The 17,292-nt window shown below is 38.7% G+C and overlaps 1 protein-coding gene across 2 annotated transcripts in view; it reads left to right on the top strand.

Moving 5' to 3' along the window:
* The window catches only part of zranb3 (zinc finger, RAN-binding domain containing 3), a 97,127-nt gene that overhangs the window by 63,882 nt on the left and 15,953 nt on the right, over positions 1 to 17,292 (top strand). For both annotated transcript variants that reach the window (XM_047355505.1, XM_047355504.1), the window contains 2 exons: positions 5,006 to 5,110; positions 9,202 to 9,344. In XM_047355505.1, the coding sequence (XP_047211461.1) occupies positions 5,006 to 5,110; positions 9,202 to 9,344 (248 nt within the window). The remainder of the gene's footprint in view (positions 1 to 5,005; positions 5,111 to 9,201; positions 9,345 to 17,292) is intronic.

Genomic DNA, 17,292 nt, shown 5'->3' with positions numbered 1-17,292 from the left:
TATAAAACTAACACAGTGTTTCAGAAATAGACCATCATACTGACGGTCAAACATGTTGGCAGTAGTGTGATGGTGTAGGGTTGCTTTGCTGCTTCAGTACCTGGACCACCTTCTATAATTGATGGAACCATGAATTCTCATCTCTAAGAGGACAATGTCCTGACATCGGTTCCTCACCTTAAGCCCAGGTGCACTTTAGTGGACAAAGATCCAAAGCACACCATCATTTCCACTTCTAAATTATTTAGATAAAGCAAACAAAGTTTTGGAGTGCCCTGTAAGGGTCCAATTACTTCTTTGCAGGAGATTTGCAAAGTTGCATCTCAGCAAATGACAAGATGTTAGGAATAATGTTCTTTGGACAGACAAAATCAAAATACTATGCAGCCATGAACTTCCCTATTTTACAAGTATTCTGAAGGCCATCAGAAAACCGGATAAGATGGGTCATCAAGAGGACAATAACTCCATTAAATGCAATGTTTCCAGATAATGTCCAGACCTCAACCTGATTGAAATGCTCATGAGAGCTTAAACAAGTTATGTCCTGATTTATGAAACCTTAGAATTAAAAACCTCTTGTTTTTCCAGTGATGGTAAACTTATCTATACTCTCTAGCGATCTCTAGTCTTCTCATTTTAAAACTGCTGAGGAAAAAGTTTTTAACAAAGCAGTCTGCCAGAGATGAAAATGGAAGCAGGTTACCTTCAACAAGCAGACACATAGAGCAGCTGAACACAGGCATTTATATGTGGTGATCATCTGAAGATATTTTTGCTTTCATTTGGTCATCAAGTCAAATGTTCTCTTAGCTGCTTTCCTAATTGAACCTTCTGCTGCTTCCTCCACCCATCAGATTAATACAGGCCATGGTTTTACCCAAGCGTGACTCTAATTGCTAATTGCTCTAAGTCCTGTGCATTCTTGGCACCGTATCCGAGTGGCACTGACTTGCCAACAGACCTCTGTATTGATCGCGTTGTGATACTTAACGGCCTTTTGTTTCATTCATGAGGGCTCAAGCTCCTTCCCTGCTGAAGCAGATAAGAGACAAGAGGGTTTTAAATAGAGAAGACCAAAGCGCTGAACTGAATCACCAAAGGAACTTTTCTCTGATGGCAATAGACAAGTGTCATGTATGCATGGCTGAGGCGATAAGCCATTCAGATAAATGTCCCCCGTTGTCGTTTAAATGATAAACTAGTGGAATTCTGGCTGAAAAGCTGTCACTTCGGGATAATCCTGGGCCAGGCGTCTAATTCACTCGAGGGGATTGTTCAGTGCAAAATCAGATGAAGATTTGTCAGTGGGATTTGGAGGGAAAATATTGGTTGGATTAAGTATTTTATGTCCATTTTCCACTCATGAAAATAGTACTGATTCATTGTTGCTGTTTGAATCACATCATTAGGAGGAGTCTCTGCAAAATTGCCCCATCATTTTTTTACTTCACAACCACAGTCTTCAATGTGTTTTATGATGGACTAACACAACATCTGTGAGCAGCTATTTTTAAATCAGTTCAAGGATTCTGATTTGGATTGAGGTCTGGACTTTGACTAGGCGATTCTAACAGATTCAATTCAATCCAGTTTATTTATATAGTCCCGGTTGACAATAGATGTTGTCTGAAGGCACTTTACAAAACAAACAGAACCAATTTCAATATATCCCGTCTGTCTATTTATATTGAAAGATTCAAAGTCAATTAAATATTTTCCAATTGAACCCTAGTGATGAATGCAGACAAGTTCTTGACAACCAATAAAAGATTTTCTGTGTAATCAAACCCAGACGATTGCATCAATCACTGACTTTGCTGTGATCACTTCCACTGAATGAGAATGTAGCAACAGTGGACAGTTGATTGTTTTGCAGCGTTCGCTCATATTGTGCACGCAGTGGAAAGGAACAACTCCCTTTAACAGGAAGAAACCTCCAGCTCTGGCTGTATGTTTAGGGTCTTTGTAATGCTAGAAGGTGCCCCCCACCCACCATGTGCCATACTCTTCTGGATAGTGGATTTTAATTTGTAAAATATAAAAAAATTAAAATAACACAATTTTCCTTCCACAAAAATCCTCCAGTTCTTATAAGTACATGAATGCAGCTGAGGTACTTTATAATACACAGATCTCTTAACTGTATTGTAGGTGCTGAAAAAAGCCAGTATCTGCCTAAAAATACATTGCACTGATACTTTATGCTTACTGTAGTCAGTCTTCTCCACATATCAATGAGCACTGTCTTCTTTCATTATCTTATGTAGTCATTATTACTTAACTCTATACTCCTATCACGTTATACCCCTGTGAGGTCACTCAGATCCTTGTGCAAGAGTTTTTGTTTCTTCCAAAATACTGTCGTTTTCAAGTACTCACTTTCGAGAACTGACTGCTACCTTGCTGCCAAATGTATCCCGCTTCTATCCAATGCAACCCATTAAGTAAAAGAGGCAGGAGAGTTGCTGGTTCTATTCCCAGGGGTCAGTGAGTGAGTGGAGGGGTTGCCAGTTTGTTTCAGGGCAGTAGGATAATCTTGACTTTTATGGGGGGGGCGACAAAATTGCCCCCACATGTTGCTAATGCTAGCAACAGTATAACCCCTTTTTGCCAATAGGGGACCCCACTAAGCTCTCTACTATAACATTTCACATTATTTCTGCATGCAGAGGGGATCGTTAAACGTTAGTCTTTGTACAATATCTCTAGATTATCCAGTGTCCTCTCTTGTGCTCTCTTCTTTTTACCTCAGCCCATAGATTTTGTATAGAGTTTAGGTATAAGAAGAACAGAAAAATGTGGATTCTGTGTCTATTGAAGCATTTTTTATCATTTGGATCATTTTGCTGCTCAAACACCCATCAGATTTTTATTCAGAATGAGGTAAAAGGTAATGATGCCTAGAACTCTAACAAATTTCCCAGGGCCTTAGGAGGAAAAACAGGCCCACAGCATTATAGATCCTCCACAATACCCAACAATGGACATGAGTTGCTTTTCAACATACTATCCTTTGTCTCTCCTGCAGTGTTTGTTGCCAAAACGCATAATCTTAATATCATCTGACCAAGGCATATGATTCTAGTTGAAGTCCCAGAGGAATTTGCTGTACTCCACACATTCATGTTTCTCATTGTTGGACTGGGGAGGCCTTTTCCCAACCCCCCTAGCAAAAAATATTTTTCTGTATTTTTTCACAGTGAGATCATGAGACTTTGAAGTTGTTTGTTATGAAGTGAATCTTTACTTTAAGTAGATAATGGAACAAAATAACTCTTTGTGTTGGCCTTGTTTGAGCATCCTTAATTGTGCTACTGTTAATCCCTAATGAAAGACAGCGAAGAAGACTGGATATATATTTTTTAAGAGTAAATGTAAACAGTTGTTTGTTTTCTTTTTTTTTGCTCGCTAGTGGTGAAGATAGAAGTCCTCTTTTTCTCCAACATCTAGCTCTAATCCTGCTCCATGCTGTTACAGCACAACCAGCTGTACTGTTCCCCTGCCTCTCCATGATATTTATTTTACTATAATCCAAATAAACATGAGGGGCTCTGAGCAAGACCGCTGCAGCTCAAGAAAAACTTCCTAATGTTGATATATATCTCCAAATCCCTGTGTCGGCTGTTGGCAGGTGTTAACCTTTAGACTTTATCTTTTTTCCTTTCTTCTTGGGCCCTCATCTCCAGGCTTGACGTGGCTCTGGCTGCTGAAATCCAGAATGTGGCATTTCACTGGTCAGCTTTTTTTTCCCCTTGTAAAATGTGCCCAGTGTGTGGCACAGTGGCTATTGGTTGATTGGAGTTAATTCTGAGGGTAAGTGGCTTCCCAGGCTTTAAATTGACTGTAGTTAGAGCTAATGAAGCCATAATAACTAGGAAAATGTTTTTTACTTAGGTTATTTTTTTCCAATGATTATACTGTTACCGCTAGACCACTGCAGTATGATTACCTATAATTGCAGAAAGGGACAGTCTTAGTGGTATACGCATGTTTTTCTCCCTATTCTTCATTATTGATGCTAATGCATGCAAAGTGTCTCAGAAGAAACACCATCTTCAAACGTGCATCATAAGAAAGAGAGAAAACAACTGAGATCGCTAACAAGCTGCTTGGTTACCACAGGAATTACCATGGAAACCAATAAAGAATAAAGTGTGGCCAGATTAGAGAACTTGAATGTAATTGGATTCAAGTTTTGGAAGTTAGTAATTAGAAATCTGATTGCTTGGCTAAAGATACCCAAAGTTTTAGTGCAAACTGAGACAGGGTACGTAATGAAACTAATTGCATGTGAACTCTGCAGAACTGGATATTGGGTTTCTAATTACCGTGACAATTTGGGTTTTGCAGTTGAAGGACCAAATAACTGTCCGTATCTCCAGCTTAATTTTAGTAGTACATAGAGATTGATTTGAGCATATTTGTAACATGGACTTCATTGTTTATTTTAGTATTAATACATTGTACACATAAAAAACTAATTTCTATAGTTCTGCTTGTTCCTCTGTGACATTGTACTTTGAACCCAAGATACAAAAAAAGGGTTATTTTTAAAGTTTATCAAAAATGCAGAACACCAATAAATATGTTTCCTGTTGCATTTCCTCAACATTTAATAGAACTGCATTTAAACTATAGGACTTGGATCAAATTACTTGCTGAGTGGCTTTTCAGCCAATGTTGGATTAGGAGTTGTTTAACAATGGGCAATGAGACTCTTACTTCCTTTAGTCAGCATTTTTACAAGGTCTTTTGTGGTTGGGTTGCTACACACATTTTGGACCAAAACACGTTCACCTTACGAATTTAGCCATGCTTAGTCACAGTTGGAATACATAAGCAAACTAAAAACTGAGGTATTTGAAATGCAACACAGCAGTGCATCTCTGTATACTTTATATTAGCTGGCTTTAAGATGTTTATGACTGATATTAGAACCCACTCCCTGGTGGTTAATCATTCTTCATGTCCCCGCCAACATCTCTGTCTCCTCATCTTGTAGGATGGAGCTTCACTGAACTTGAGCTTCATCCCTCTGGACATCAAGCTAACCAACTGGGAAGACCTGCCCGAGGCCTTCAGCCGGCACCGGGAAAATCGAATACAGGTCTGCCCTTCCCGCTAGGCACAGAAATTGCATGTGTTGTCTGTTTTCTTTGAAGTTCATGGATGTGTGTGTGGGTGTGCATGAGGACTCTGCATGAGAGCTCCCACAGGAGGGATGGACCACCATAATTTGTCATCCCTGCTGAAACAATTTCAAGGCAAATGAAAATAGAGCTGATGTTTTGTTTCAAAACTTGTTTATATTCTTTGATTGATTCGAAAGGGGAACTTTTAGGATGAAATCAAATTCAGCGCCGACTTCAGATAGGAGTTGGAAGTTAATTTTATCACAGGCTGCTTTAGGAATTGCCAAAATTTCAGAGATGATTTAGTTTATATGGCCTTCTTTGGAGAGCTCTTCTTAATTCCACTGACCAAATAAAGATGAGACACAAGCAGTGAAGGGGCATATTAAACCTGCCCATGCCCTGCATGTGACTGTCGTATGAAACTAATAATACCTCCGATCAGAGAGTTTAGAGACTGACAGATGGGTGGACAGTGGACTACTTTCTCTCTCTTCAGGGCCTAAATGGCCCGGGTTCTTATGCGTCTGGATAACCTGGAATTTGATTTGAGCAGTTTCCATCTGCTGGAAAAGATCTTGATAAGTATGGTATCCATCCATCCATCTGTACATCTGTACATCATCCATCCATCCGTACATCCACCCATCTGTACATCCATCCATCCATCCATCCATCCGTACATCCATCCATACATCTGTCCATCCGTCCATCCATCCATACTTCTTCCCACTCTCCCACTCTGTTTTTTGCAGGACTCCATATCCATCCATTAAAGCTGGATCACAGTAGAAATAGTTTTAGTAAATTCATTAAAAAAGCTAAAACACAAACTAAGACCTCTGGAAATTTGGGTCTGAAAATACAGAATTTTGAAATAAAACGTGTGCAGGAGCCCGGAGAGGGATGGTGAAAAGGCAGGATGGAGTTGAGGAACAGGGAAAAGAGGCAAGTGATGGTATAAGGGTTCCTCATTGCCGAGGAGAACAGCAAAAGAGAAAGTACGGTTTATGAGGGTCGTTAAAGAAGACGGATCATCGCCTCAAACGACCCTGCGCGTATTAAATCCTGAAATCTGCCGCAGCAGTATCAGAGCTGCTGTCAGACGTCCCACCTGTCGCGTTGTTTATTTTGCTTTGTAAAACTGAGGCGTGAGTTCCATCCATCCTCTGACCCATCATTTATGCCCTGTTACCCTCCGATTGTCCCTCGCAATCAATACTAGGCAAACAGTTTAATGTGGGCAGTGATGCAGTTTAAACAGGGTAGCAGGGCTGTGCAAATTCTGCAGAAGCTACTGTAAGTAAATTAATTACTACATATGAATTTTATTATATTTCAGTTGTACTCTGTAGGTTCAACTTGAGCAAGATGGACTGGGGAAATTTTGCTGAAGAAACAGAACATTTCTTTATTGTTGAAGCTATTAATCTTTCAAAACTGCACACAAGTATATAATATCAGTGTGAAATAAGGCTTAGTGGTGTTGCTTTTAGAGAACTCGCTCCTAAATGACTACGTCTTTGTGTAATTCTTCTCAGGTTCAGATAGACCACAAATAAGACATAAATGTTATCTTAATATACTTTTCCTATACTTATACAGTGCCTTACAATAGTAGAACAACTCAAACTTTGACACATTTGGTCAAATCACAGCCACAAACCTAAATGTATTTTATTGGGATTGCATGTGATTAACCAACACAATGCAGCACATATATCTCCCTGTATTAGGCTCCATCCATCTTCCTGTTAACTCTGACCAGCTCTTCTGTCCCTGCTCAACAAAAGCATCTGCACAGCATGATTTTCCCACCCTCATGCTCCAACGTGGAATTGTGTTCAGGGTGATGTACAGTAGCAGTTTTCCATCAGACATGGCATTTTGCATGTAAGCCAAATAGTTAAATTTCAATCTGCTCTGACCAGAGGATGTTTAGCCACATGTTTGCTGTGTCCAAACATGTGTTACTAACCACTTCCAGATTGTCAGGCTTGGGCCTTCCTATCCACCTCCATTACACTCAGCACTGGAGCTCTGCAGGGCTGTGTACTCAGTCCCATTATCTACTCCCTATATATCCTTTGCTGTATTGCAACACACTTATCCAATACCATAATCACAGTAGCAAATGACACTGCTGATGTTGGGTCATCTCAGGGGAAGATGAGACTCATTACAGGGACAAAATAGAGAATTTGTCAGTGTTACGCAAGAAGAATAAGTTTTAACTGAATACCACAAAGACAAAGGAGCTGATCCTGGACTTCAGGAGGGAGCAGCAACTGGAACCGGCTCCTCTGTTGATAAATAGAGTTGTGTGATGAGGGTCTAGACATTCAAGTACGTGGGGGTCTACATCCCTGACGATCAGCCCTGGGCTGCTAACCCCACTGCAGTCATTAAGGAGGGCCTGTAGTGTGTATTTTTTAAGACTGCCAAAAACAAACAACCTGAAGAAGACTCTGCTGGTTGTCTTCTAGCGCTCTGCAGTAGAGAGTATCCTGATGTCTGTGTGGTACAAAATCTGCACAGAAGCAGACAAAAAAGTCCCTGTAGCATATGGTTCACAGTGCAGAAAGAAAATCATAGGTAGCCCAATCTTGACAACAACGCATTGTCCTGCTACCAAAGCATTCTAAACATTGTAAAGAACTTTACACACCCCAGCTACTGCCAGTTTCATCTCCTCCCGTCTGTTAAGTTAGGTGTGGCGGTAGACCCCAGAATGCAGACCACAGCAAGCAGCGGTGGCGAGAAAACTGATTTAATAAATAAAACTCACTTAAGCAGGTGATGGCAGAAAATGGCATGGCATGAATCAGAGGAGCTGAAATGTTTCCACGAGGAATGAACAGAATGATGGTGTATATGTATTGCGAGACACAGGGGAAAAACAAAAGCTGATTGACATGGTGCAGGTGGGCTGAATGAAGCTGATTGCTTAACAGAGACAGAGAGTGAAAACAAAGCCTGGCAGGAACTAAATACTACCCGGACATAATTAAACCTAAGAAACATAGCAATAACAGAACATAATCCAGAAAGCAATATGAACAGAATACAACAATCAGAAGAAACCAAAACATAGACCCACCTCTACAACAATAAACAGAAGCAGGTTCCAAAACTCATCTGTGAGAAACATAAGAGGAAAAACCCACCACCAAAAACCAAACACCCCCAAATCATGACACTGTCAGGCAGGAGGTACAGGTCAGTGAGAACCTGCACCTCCACATTCTAGAACAGTTTTTTTCCTAGAGCCACCGTAGCAGTAAATGAGCATAAAACATACTTTAAAAAGGTCAACAGCATTTTTTATGATAATTTTATTTAGTTTAGTAATTATTGTGTGAATGTGACATGCACTGAAGGAGCAGCACTCTTAATTTTGTTGCAGCTTGCTATGAATGATAAAACATTAATTCATTCATTCATTCATTCATGTCTTGGTAGATTTGATTGGCATTAGGTTGTAAAGGAAAATAAAGTGTCTTTAGTGCCATTTCATCTTCAGACTAGCCTGGTTTTAAATGAGTGAGGAATTTTAATGAACATTTCTATCAAACTATTCCTCATCAGCTGCTCAACCACTTATAAAAGTAGGATATAAAGTTATGACAGCTCAAAAATGTCCCAATAACACAATGTTTTCTCCACACAAGTCATCTCTTTTGACAGTGGGTATCATTTATGAAGATAAACACTTCTCAAGTGTAATATATGTTGGTAAATTGCCCATTATACTTTGGTGACCAGAGGGCTATTCGCTTTATTTTCACTGGATTTTCTTTGAATACTTCATTTGGCTGAAAGTATACACATCTCTCTGATGCTTTGATGAGTTTTGTTCGGCTGTCTGGAAAACTGTCTCAGTTTGAATTGTTTCTTTTCAGCTCGTGGAGTATTCTCAAAAATGAGAAAATGTTTTGATTTTCGAAAAAGCTCCAACGTCCGAGGCATCAATTTGTGATAAAGATGAAGGCTCCAGCAGCTTCAAATTGAAAATGAGCCTAAAGTGAGTTGTCGCGTCTCTCCTCCCCCGCCTCCCTGCCCGCAGGTGCTGAGATTCGTTCAGGAGTGGAGCAGCCTGGCAGCCATGAAGCAGAAGCTGCTTCGACGCGGCGGCTTTCTCTTCCACAGCCCTACCCTGGGCCTGCAGCAGCTGGCTGCCAACCAGCGTCCTCACTCCAGCACCAAGAGGTCAGATTCTACATCTGTTTCTACCAATAAAGTCATACATGATTCACTTTTTTTGCATTTTATAATATTAAAACCACAAAATTCATTGGATTTTTGTTGGATTTTACAATAGAGCAAAAAAAGTAAAGCATAATTGTAAAGCAGAAGGAGAGTGATACATTGTTTTTAAAATTGATCATAAATAAAATTAATATGAAAATAAATAAAATCATCTTCACTCTTATACCCCTAAGGAAAATCTAATGCAACAATTCCCCTCAGAAGACACCCTATTAGTAAAAAATTATTATTCCACCTCAGTGTAATTTGATTTCAGTATAATGTCAGCTCTTCTGTGAAGGCCTCAGAAGTTTGTTAGAAGTTTGTTAGAAGGCATAGCACAACTGCAAAGAGGAAATGGATTGTCCACCTAAACTGATAGGCCAGCAGTTAATCAGAGAAGCCGCAGAGAGGGCCATGTTAACTCTGGAGGAGCAAACATCAACAGCTCAGGTAGGAGAAGCTGTCAACAGGACAACTATTAGTCATACACTCCACAAATTTGGCCTTTATGTAAAAGAGGCAAATTGAATGCTATTGTTGAACTAAAGCCATAAGAGATCCTGATTGCAGTTTGACACAAGCCTTGCTGGGGCCAAGCAGACACAGAAGAATGTGCTCTGGTCAGATGAAACCATGAAACTGCATGCAAAATGCTGTGTGGTGAAAAGCTAACACTGCACATTCCCCTGAACATGGTGAAACATGGTTGTGGCAGCATCATACTGCGGGAATGGAATTGCTAACAATTTTTAAATATGTTTTTTTCACATGTTTTTATATCATGTGTTTTATATCAAGTGTTAGTATCAGCATTTAAAACCACTGTTGGCCTGTGGGTGGCAGCAGCTTACACGATGATTAAATAGCACTGGACACAGCAACAATATTTTTTGCATGTCAAGAAACACCCTAGCACAACCTACACTCTCAACAATTTATCTTATTAATGTAGAATGTTCCAGAAAGATTTAACTTGTATATTATGTAAATATTTTTGTATTCTCTTCCTGGAAGAGTGACAAGAAGAAAGCCTTTATAGAAAGAAAGCCTCACAAAGTTTAGTCTGCAAACGTAGAAGAAGGTGTTCTGGTCGAATAAGACCCTTTTGCCTTAATGTAACATGGCGAGTGAGGTGGAAAATTAAAAGTGCATAACACCCTGAACATGCCATCCATTGGGTGAAGCATGGTGGTGGCAGAGTCATGCAGTGGGAAAGCCGTTTAGAGTTGAAATGAGGATGGCTGGAGCTAAACAGTGCAATCCTGGAAGAAAACCTGTTGGAGGCTGCAAAATATTTGAGACTGGGGCAATAATACAGTAAGAGCCACAATAAAATGGTTTAGATAAAAGCTTATTCATGTGTTACAATGGCCCAGTCAAAGTCCATTCCTAATCCAGGTGAACTCAATTTACTAATTTGTTGACTTCTGAGACGATTTGTTGCACCAGATTTTATATGAGGTGTCAGGGTGAAGGGCTGAAAACAAATGGGTGCCTCACTCTTCAGATGTTATTTGTAAGAGATTTAGAAAGTATGTACACCTTTTCTGCATTTCAGAATTATGCTTTGTTCTATTACAGAATATTCCAGTGAAATGCATTGGAGTAACGTGACAAAATGTGAAAAAGTTCAAACTGTATGCGTACTTTTGCAAGCGATTGTCTTATTTCACAAACAAGCTACACCGATTAGCATCACTGCAGACAGCAACATAAATCCAAATTAATCTTTATCCTGTAAGATCCATTTCTCTAACGTGTTCAAACGTGTTCATTGGTACATCCTCCTTCCATCATTTTAAGTGGAGTATTTGGACTAGCTAAGGGTCAGCTGTGTGAGCTCTGATAAATCCATGAACTGTAAAAAACGATTGAAAACCCCGTCTGCCCCATGAACAAATCAGTAAGCAATGATTTAACAAGGCACCTCCTTGTTGGTAGACATTTTAACTCTGTGTAAATGGTGAGATGAATCAGTTCCCAACATAGTGTCAGAAACCAAGGAGCGCGGTGTTAGATTTCACAGAAAAACGAGCCGATTTGTAAATACTAACTACCCCAGGCGCCATGCAAAGGCTGAATAGTATCTGTATGTGCCCATGTGTGTGTGTGGGTGTATGAAAGGGTGTTAGCTGAGGCATAATGGAGGATGAGATGAGTGTTGCGTGCGTGTAGATGTGCGTTTTTTGACAAACAAGCATTGTTGCTGGCACACTAATTACAGCTGGCTTGGGTAAAGGCAGGGAGAGTTTGCCAATTACACAGTGGACTCTTGTTTGTGTGTGTGCTTAAGTAAGAGAGACGGTTTCTCAACTGGGGAACACGTTTGGGTGCATGAACCTAATCAAGGTGAGAGTAGGAGGCAATTGGCCCAGCTTGATTTGATACCTGTTTGATTTATTCACTAATCAGAACCAATCAAGCTCCAGCTTCGGCTCAGCGGGACGATCACAACTCACCTTCGTAGCACTGAGACGCTCAGTTTTCAAATATTTCACACTTAATGCACTTTGCCCGGGTTTCCAACACTCTGGATGTTTTCATCAGGAGCCTCTTGTGGTGATTTACAAAGATGTTGAGAGGTGAGAGGGTTTTAATCCAGTTTGCATCCTGCCTACTGGAAGTCGCTGCTGCTTTCAGAGTTACCCCAACACATCTTAGAGATACAGAACAGATCAAATGTTTACATGCACTCATCATGGGTGTGATCGCAAATGCATTTAGGCATTTTAATTTACTGTTTAATAACACTTTTCTGGAGTGTTATCCATTCCAGAACCTGTTTGTGTTTATGGCTGGGATCACTGTCCAAATTATGTGCAAGCTAGATCATGGGTGTCCAACTTCAGTCTTCAGGGGCCGGTGTTCTGCAACTTTTATATGTGCCTCTGCTTCTTGAATGAAATATTTAGGTAATTAGCAGGACTTTAGGTCTTGACTGCATGCTGAAGAGGTTATTCAACCATATGATGGAGGTGTGTTGGACAGACTAGAGTTTGACATGTCCGATCTACATGTTGATTTGAGGTCAAAAGTGATAAATTTCAATGTAACTTTACCTCCTAGCTTCATAGCTCCTCAGCATGATGCTGCCACCACCCTGCTTTACAGCTGATACAGTGTTGTTTACAAAACACTTGACATTGTGGGAAAATGGCTGAACCTTTGTCTAGATGAGCATAAAACCTTTCTCCAGAAGGCATTTAGCTTGTTCATGTGGGCAGCGGCAGATTTCATTTAAGTTTGAAGAACATTTTGGAGCGTCTTTCTTGGTTGGCACCCTCTTTTCCAGCTCATAGTAGGCTTAAACCTCAGTGGTTCCTGGACTTTTGAACATCCTAACCTGTTTCTTCTGTTCTGGGGGTCAGACCAGACCAGACCAGTTCGGGTCAGATGTTTGAACCTGAATAGAACTGGGTGATCCAACAGGTCAATCATCTCAAACAGACATCAAGCCTTTTTTGTAAAGGATAAAGCAGGCTAAGAATAAGCTTCTGAAAAGGTTCTGAACTGAACCCTATTCAATTTTAATGAGTCGCACATAAAAGCCATATTTGTACCAGGAATTAACCCATTTAAATGAACTCAGTTTCTGCTAAGAAGAGTCAAAAAATATTCAGCCAGAATTATGCCAGAAGCTTGTTGATGGCTACAAAGAGTATGGTCTAGGTGCACTCTATAGGACATAGTAATACAAAAAATAAATACATAATTCTCTTGAACCAATCTTGAACAACTGAACAATCAACCTAGACTGCACAACTTGTGAAACTTTATATACACTATCAATAATTTAATGTGTTAAATCAGGCATGTTGTTACTTATGCAAATTACAAGATTGTTGTGTGATTGAGGCTGTAGTTGTTGAGGGTCCTGACGACATTTTAGAAGCAATACTAAGAAGATTATTCAGACTTACAGCAGTTGGGACCAAGTGTCTGGGATGATTCATACTAGACTGGTCCCACGCTTCTGATTTGGTAATTTAATACTTTCTGCCTCCCTAATAAAATGCCCACATCTCTCTGACTCTACACCCCCAGCTGGAAATACTAGATTCCCAATGTACATTGAAATCTCAAGTTGGAACTGACTGATGTTTATTATTGGTAAAATTCAAACTCTTCTCCAGAGCAACTAAACACATTTCCAAACGATGGATTGCACTTTATATAACAATTACCTCTTTGCCTACGAATCAGCTGGATTTCATACTTTTCATTATATAGTGTGTTTGTAAAGCTTATTGTTGGGGTTATTTTCTTTCCATTGTTGACAGTTAAAGATAATTTCTTATTTGAGATCCATCTTTTCTAGCAGCTCATACAATATTCGGCTGACACCAATAATTCAATAGGAACAGACGGATTTAGCCAAATTGTGTTCTTTTAGGCTGTGGATCCTGACCTTAGTGGACCTCATATGTATGGATCTCAGTGACTCTTTGGGTACTTTTTGATGTCAAAACCCCTCTCCTTAGGAAGCTATATTACCGTGGGATATTGTGGGGTGTTCATGTCAACAATTATTTGTAGTTAAACCTATTGTTGACAGGCAAATACAGTTCTTTAGTACCTAAAATATGTTTTTAGCTCTTGTTGCATGGTGAACGCTCTGTGGAGACCTTATGGTGTCACAATCTGATAGATACATAAATCTGTAGTGATATATTTTACACTTAACAAAAAATTGGAAATACAGACATTAATAAATCAAAATGATTTAAATAAGTCAATCATTTTTAAATGTTTATTTTAATTGAGGTCAAAATTATTTATTAAATCTGAATTCATTGTATGTTAAAATTATATATATTTATTCAATTTTGTCATTAAATTGTCCTTAACATCTGATTGGGTATTCTGCATATTACTCTAATCTATCGGCTATATCCATATAGCCATATAAACCCCGCCCACTGTTTTTGATGGATAGGTTTGGCTCATAAGATAGATTTATGATGTGCAGCAGTTTGGGGCCATGAAATAATTAATTAGTTCATAATTAAATATGGTTTTTGAAAATAAAATTGGTTTTTATTTATTATGAATTTTTTAATTATTTATAATGTATTTTGTAAACTATCCATTGATTCGTTTCCTGTTTTAATTATTATGGTTTAATCATTGTTAGAAAAAGAGAAAAATCTTTCCAGAGAATTGAATTTGTTCTGTGTACTTGGCTTGAAATGTGAATCCATGGTTTTCCAACATGCGTAATTAGATTCTTTGTGTGCAGTCAGTTCACCTCTCAGGTGTTTTAATACTAAGGGTAATTGGTGTGCACGTGTCCAGAGTGAATTAGAAGCTCTCTGTTTCTTTCACATCCACCAAACCAACTGAAATTATCTCCTGTGTGCCACTAAAAATAAGGCTGCGGAGTGTGTGTACTCTGAAAGCAGCAATCAATCAGACAGCTTCAACCGGCCCACAACAAACCAGCAGCTCATTAGTTTGATTTCACACAGCTGAGTCGGGTCTTGCCTTCATGCAGAACCATAGGCCGGCCCGGACATAGCCTGATGGCTGTCTGCAGCTCTGAAGGTATGCTGTCAGCTTCCCACTGCCACCCTGACCCTACAGCAGCGCCCCTGCAGCTGTGTATCAACCAGCCATCAGTTGAACACTGTCTGCAAATGATCTGGTTCTGATCTGGTTGACTGCTGGGTTTTGTCAGGGCTGTCATATTCCTTAATCACACCTCTGCAATGTCTTTAAATTCATTGGAGCTGTCAAAACTGTATAGTATAATACTGGGTACATTATTAGATGTTTTTGGTAATATCCATCCATTTACTGTAGTACTCATGACCACCTCAGATTGAACTGACGCCTACACTTAACTGTGTTTGTCCAAATCCTAAATAGATATGTATATATATATATATATATATATGTATATATATATATATATATATATATATATATATGTGTGTGTATATATATATATATATATATATATATGTATATATATATATATATATATATATGTGTGTGTATATATATATATATATATATATATATATGTATATATATATATATATATATATATATATATGTGTGTGTGTATATATATATATATATATGTATATATATATATATATATGTATATATATATATATATATATATATATGTGTGTGTATATATATATAGTATGCGTCACTGTTTTTCTGTTTTTGTAGACAGCTATGAAAGATTCCAGTTTTCCTCTATCCACTTCAGCGGTCCATCATTATTTAGTAGCTTCTTTAATTGAAATCATCCTCGTTTCTAAACCTATTCCTAATCCAAAGTGGGGAACCACTAAGAAATCCTAAACTTCTTAGCCAGAACCAATAGCCCTGCCTGTTAGGTTGACCTACCATCTGAAAGAACAGCTGTTCGTGCTAAGATTTTCCTGCCAATCCAGCCAAGAGATATTAGTATGGGAACCAACTGGAAAAAGCTAGCCCTTGGAGCCACTGACAAATCTCACTAAGATTTATTTTAGAATATTCAATTTCCTTCTCAAAAAAGCTCTCTTTTGGTAGTAGTTTGTAAAGGACAATTAGTGTAAGTATCTATATATGGATTGTTTGTGTTTATGTAGCCTAATTAAATCCTTAGTAAGTAAATGTTAATAATTTAATTAATCAAGTTGCACTTGATGGCACTGATAACCAGTTCTTGATTTTATTTTCTTGTAATGATTAGAAAACTGCAGTTAAAACCAGATATTTGCTTAAAAAAATAATTTTTTTTTCCTCATTGTTTGACATTGAATCTTCCTTCACTTTCCCCATTTTAGGTAAACGTCTGACTTTCTAAAAGTCAGAAGTTTACATGCAAATGTTTTAGTGTAAAATGCCCTAATGAACCCCAGAACAATAGCTAAAGACCTTGTGAAAATGTTGGCTGAAGCTGGTAAGAGAGTGTCATTAACTACATTGAATCTAGCAACCAAGAAGCTATTACACCAGAGGCATAAGACAAAGCCCGATTACAGTTTGTAAATGCTGTCAGGGACAAAGACCTGACCATTATTACGGTTGGAGGAAAACGGAGTAAGCTTGTTGGCTTGGCAACACCATCTTATCTATGAAGTACAGGGGTAGCAGCATCATGTTGTGTGGGTCTTTTGTTGGAGGATAGACTGGCGCATCTCATCAAACAGATGGAGTCATGAGTAGAGAACATTATGTGGAAGTACTGAAGCAACATCTAAAAAGTTAAAGCTTGGGCACAAATGGTTCTTTCAAATGGACAATGACCTCGATCGTACCTTTAAATTAGTTACAAAGTGGCTAAAGGACAACAAAGTCAAGGTTTTGGAATAGCCAAAAAGAAGCCCTGAGCTTAGGGCAAGGCAGCCTACAAACCAGACTCCGTTACAGCAGTTCCCTCAGGAGGATGGGCCTGTTATATAGCTTAAAAAGCAATTCTATTGAATCATCAGGAAATCTCTGAATTTGTAGAAATGTTGAAGAGAAATCACATACATCCTTATTATTCTTGCATTTAGCAATCATAGATAGTTTTTTACAATTCTTATCAACCTAAAACAGGAAACATTTAGGTTGATTTCATGTCACACAGAGAGAGAAAAAAGGTTTAGACATGTTTTATAGGCGGTATGTAAATATCTAGTTTCAACAGGGGACAGAAATCTCCCTGCATCTTTTATTTGTTAAAAGCTGGCTTGATGGATGAATAAAGAATTAACCCCTCAGATAAATGGTACTGTTTTATAAACATTTATATAATGTAACAAAGCTTAATCAAACCATATTGCACAAATTAAATATTGATTATTCATTATTGAAGACTGATTTCCAGAATACCCCTTGACTGAAAACATTGCAAATTTTAACCCCAATCAAATTTTAGCAGAAACGCTGCAGGTCTATAGACTATAACTGGAAGTTA

Source organism: Girardinichthys multiradiatus, chromosome 24 (assembly GCF_021462225.1).
Source record: "Girardinichthys multiradiatus isolate DD_20200921_A chromosome 24, DD_fGirMul_XY1, whole genome shotgun sequence".
NCBI classification, from domain to species: domain Eukaryota; kingdom Metazoa; phylum Chordata; class Actinopteri; order Cyprinodontiformes; family Goodeidae; genus Girardinichthys; species Girardinichthys multiradiatus.
This window is presented reverse-complemented; position numbering and strand designations above follow the sequence as displayed.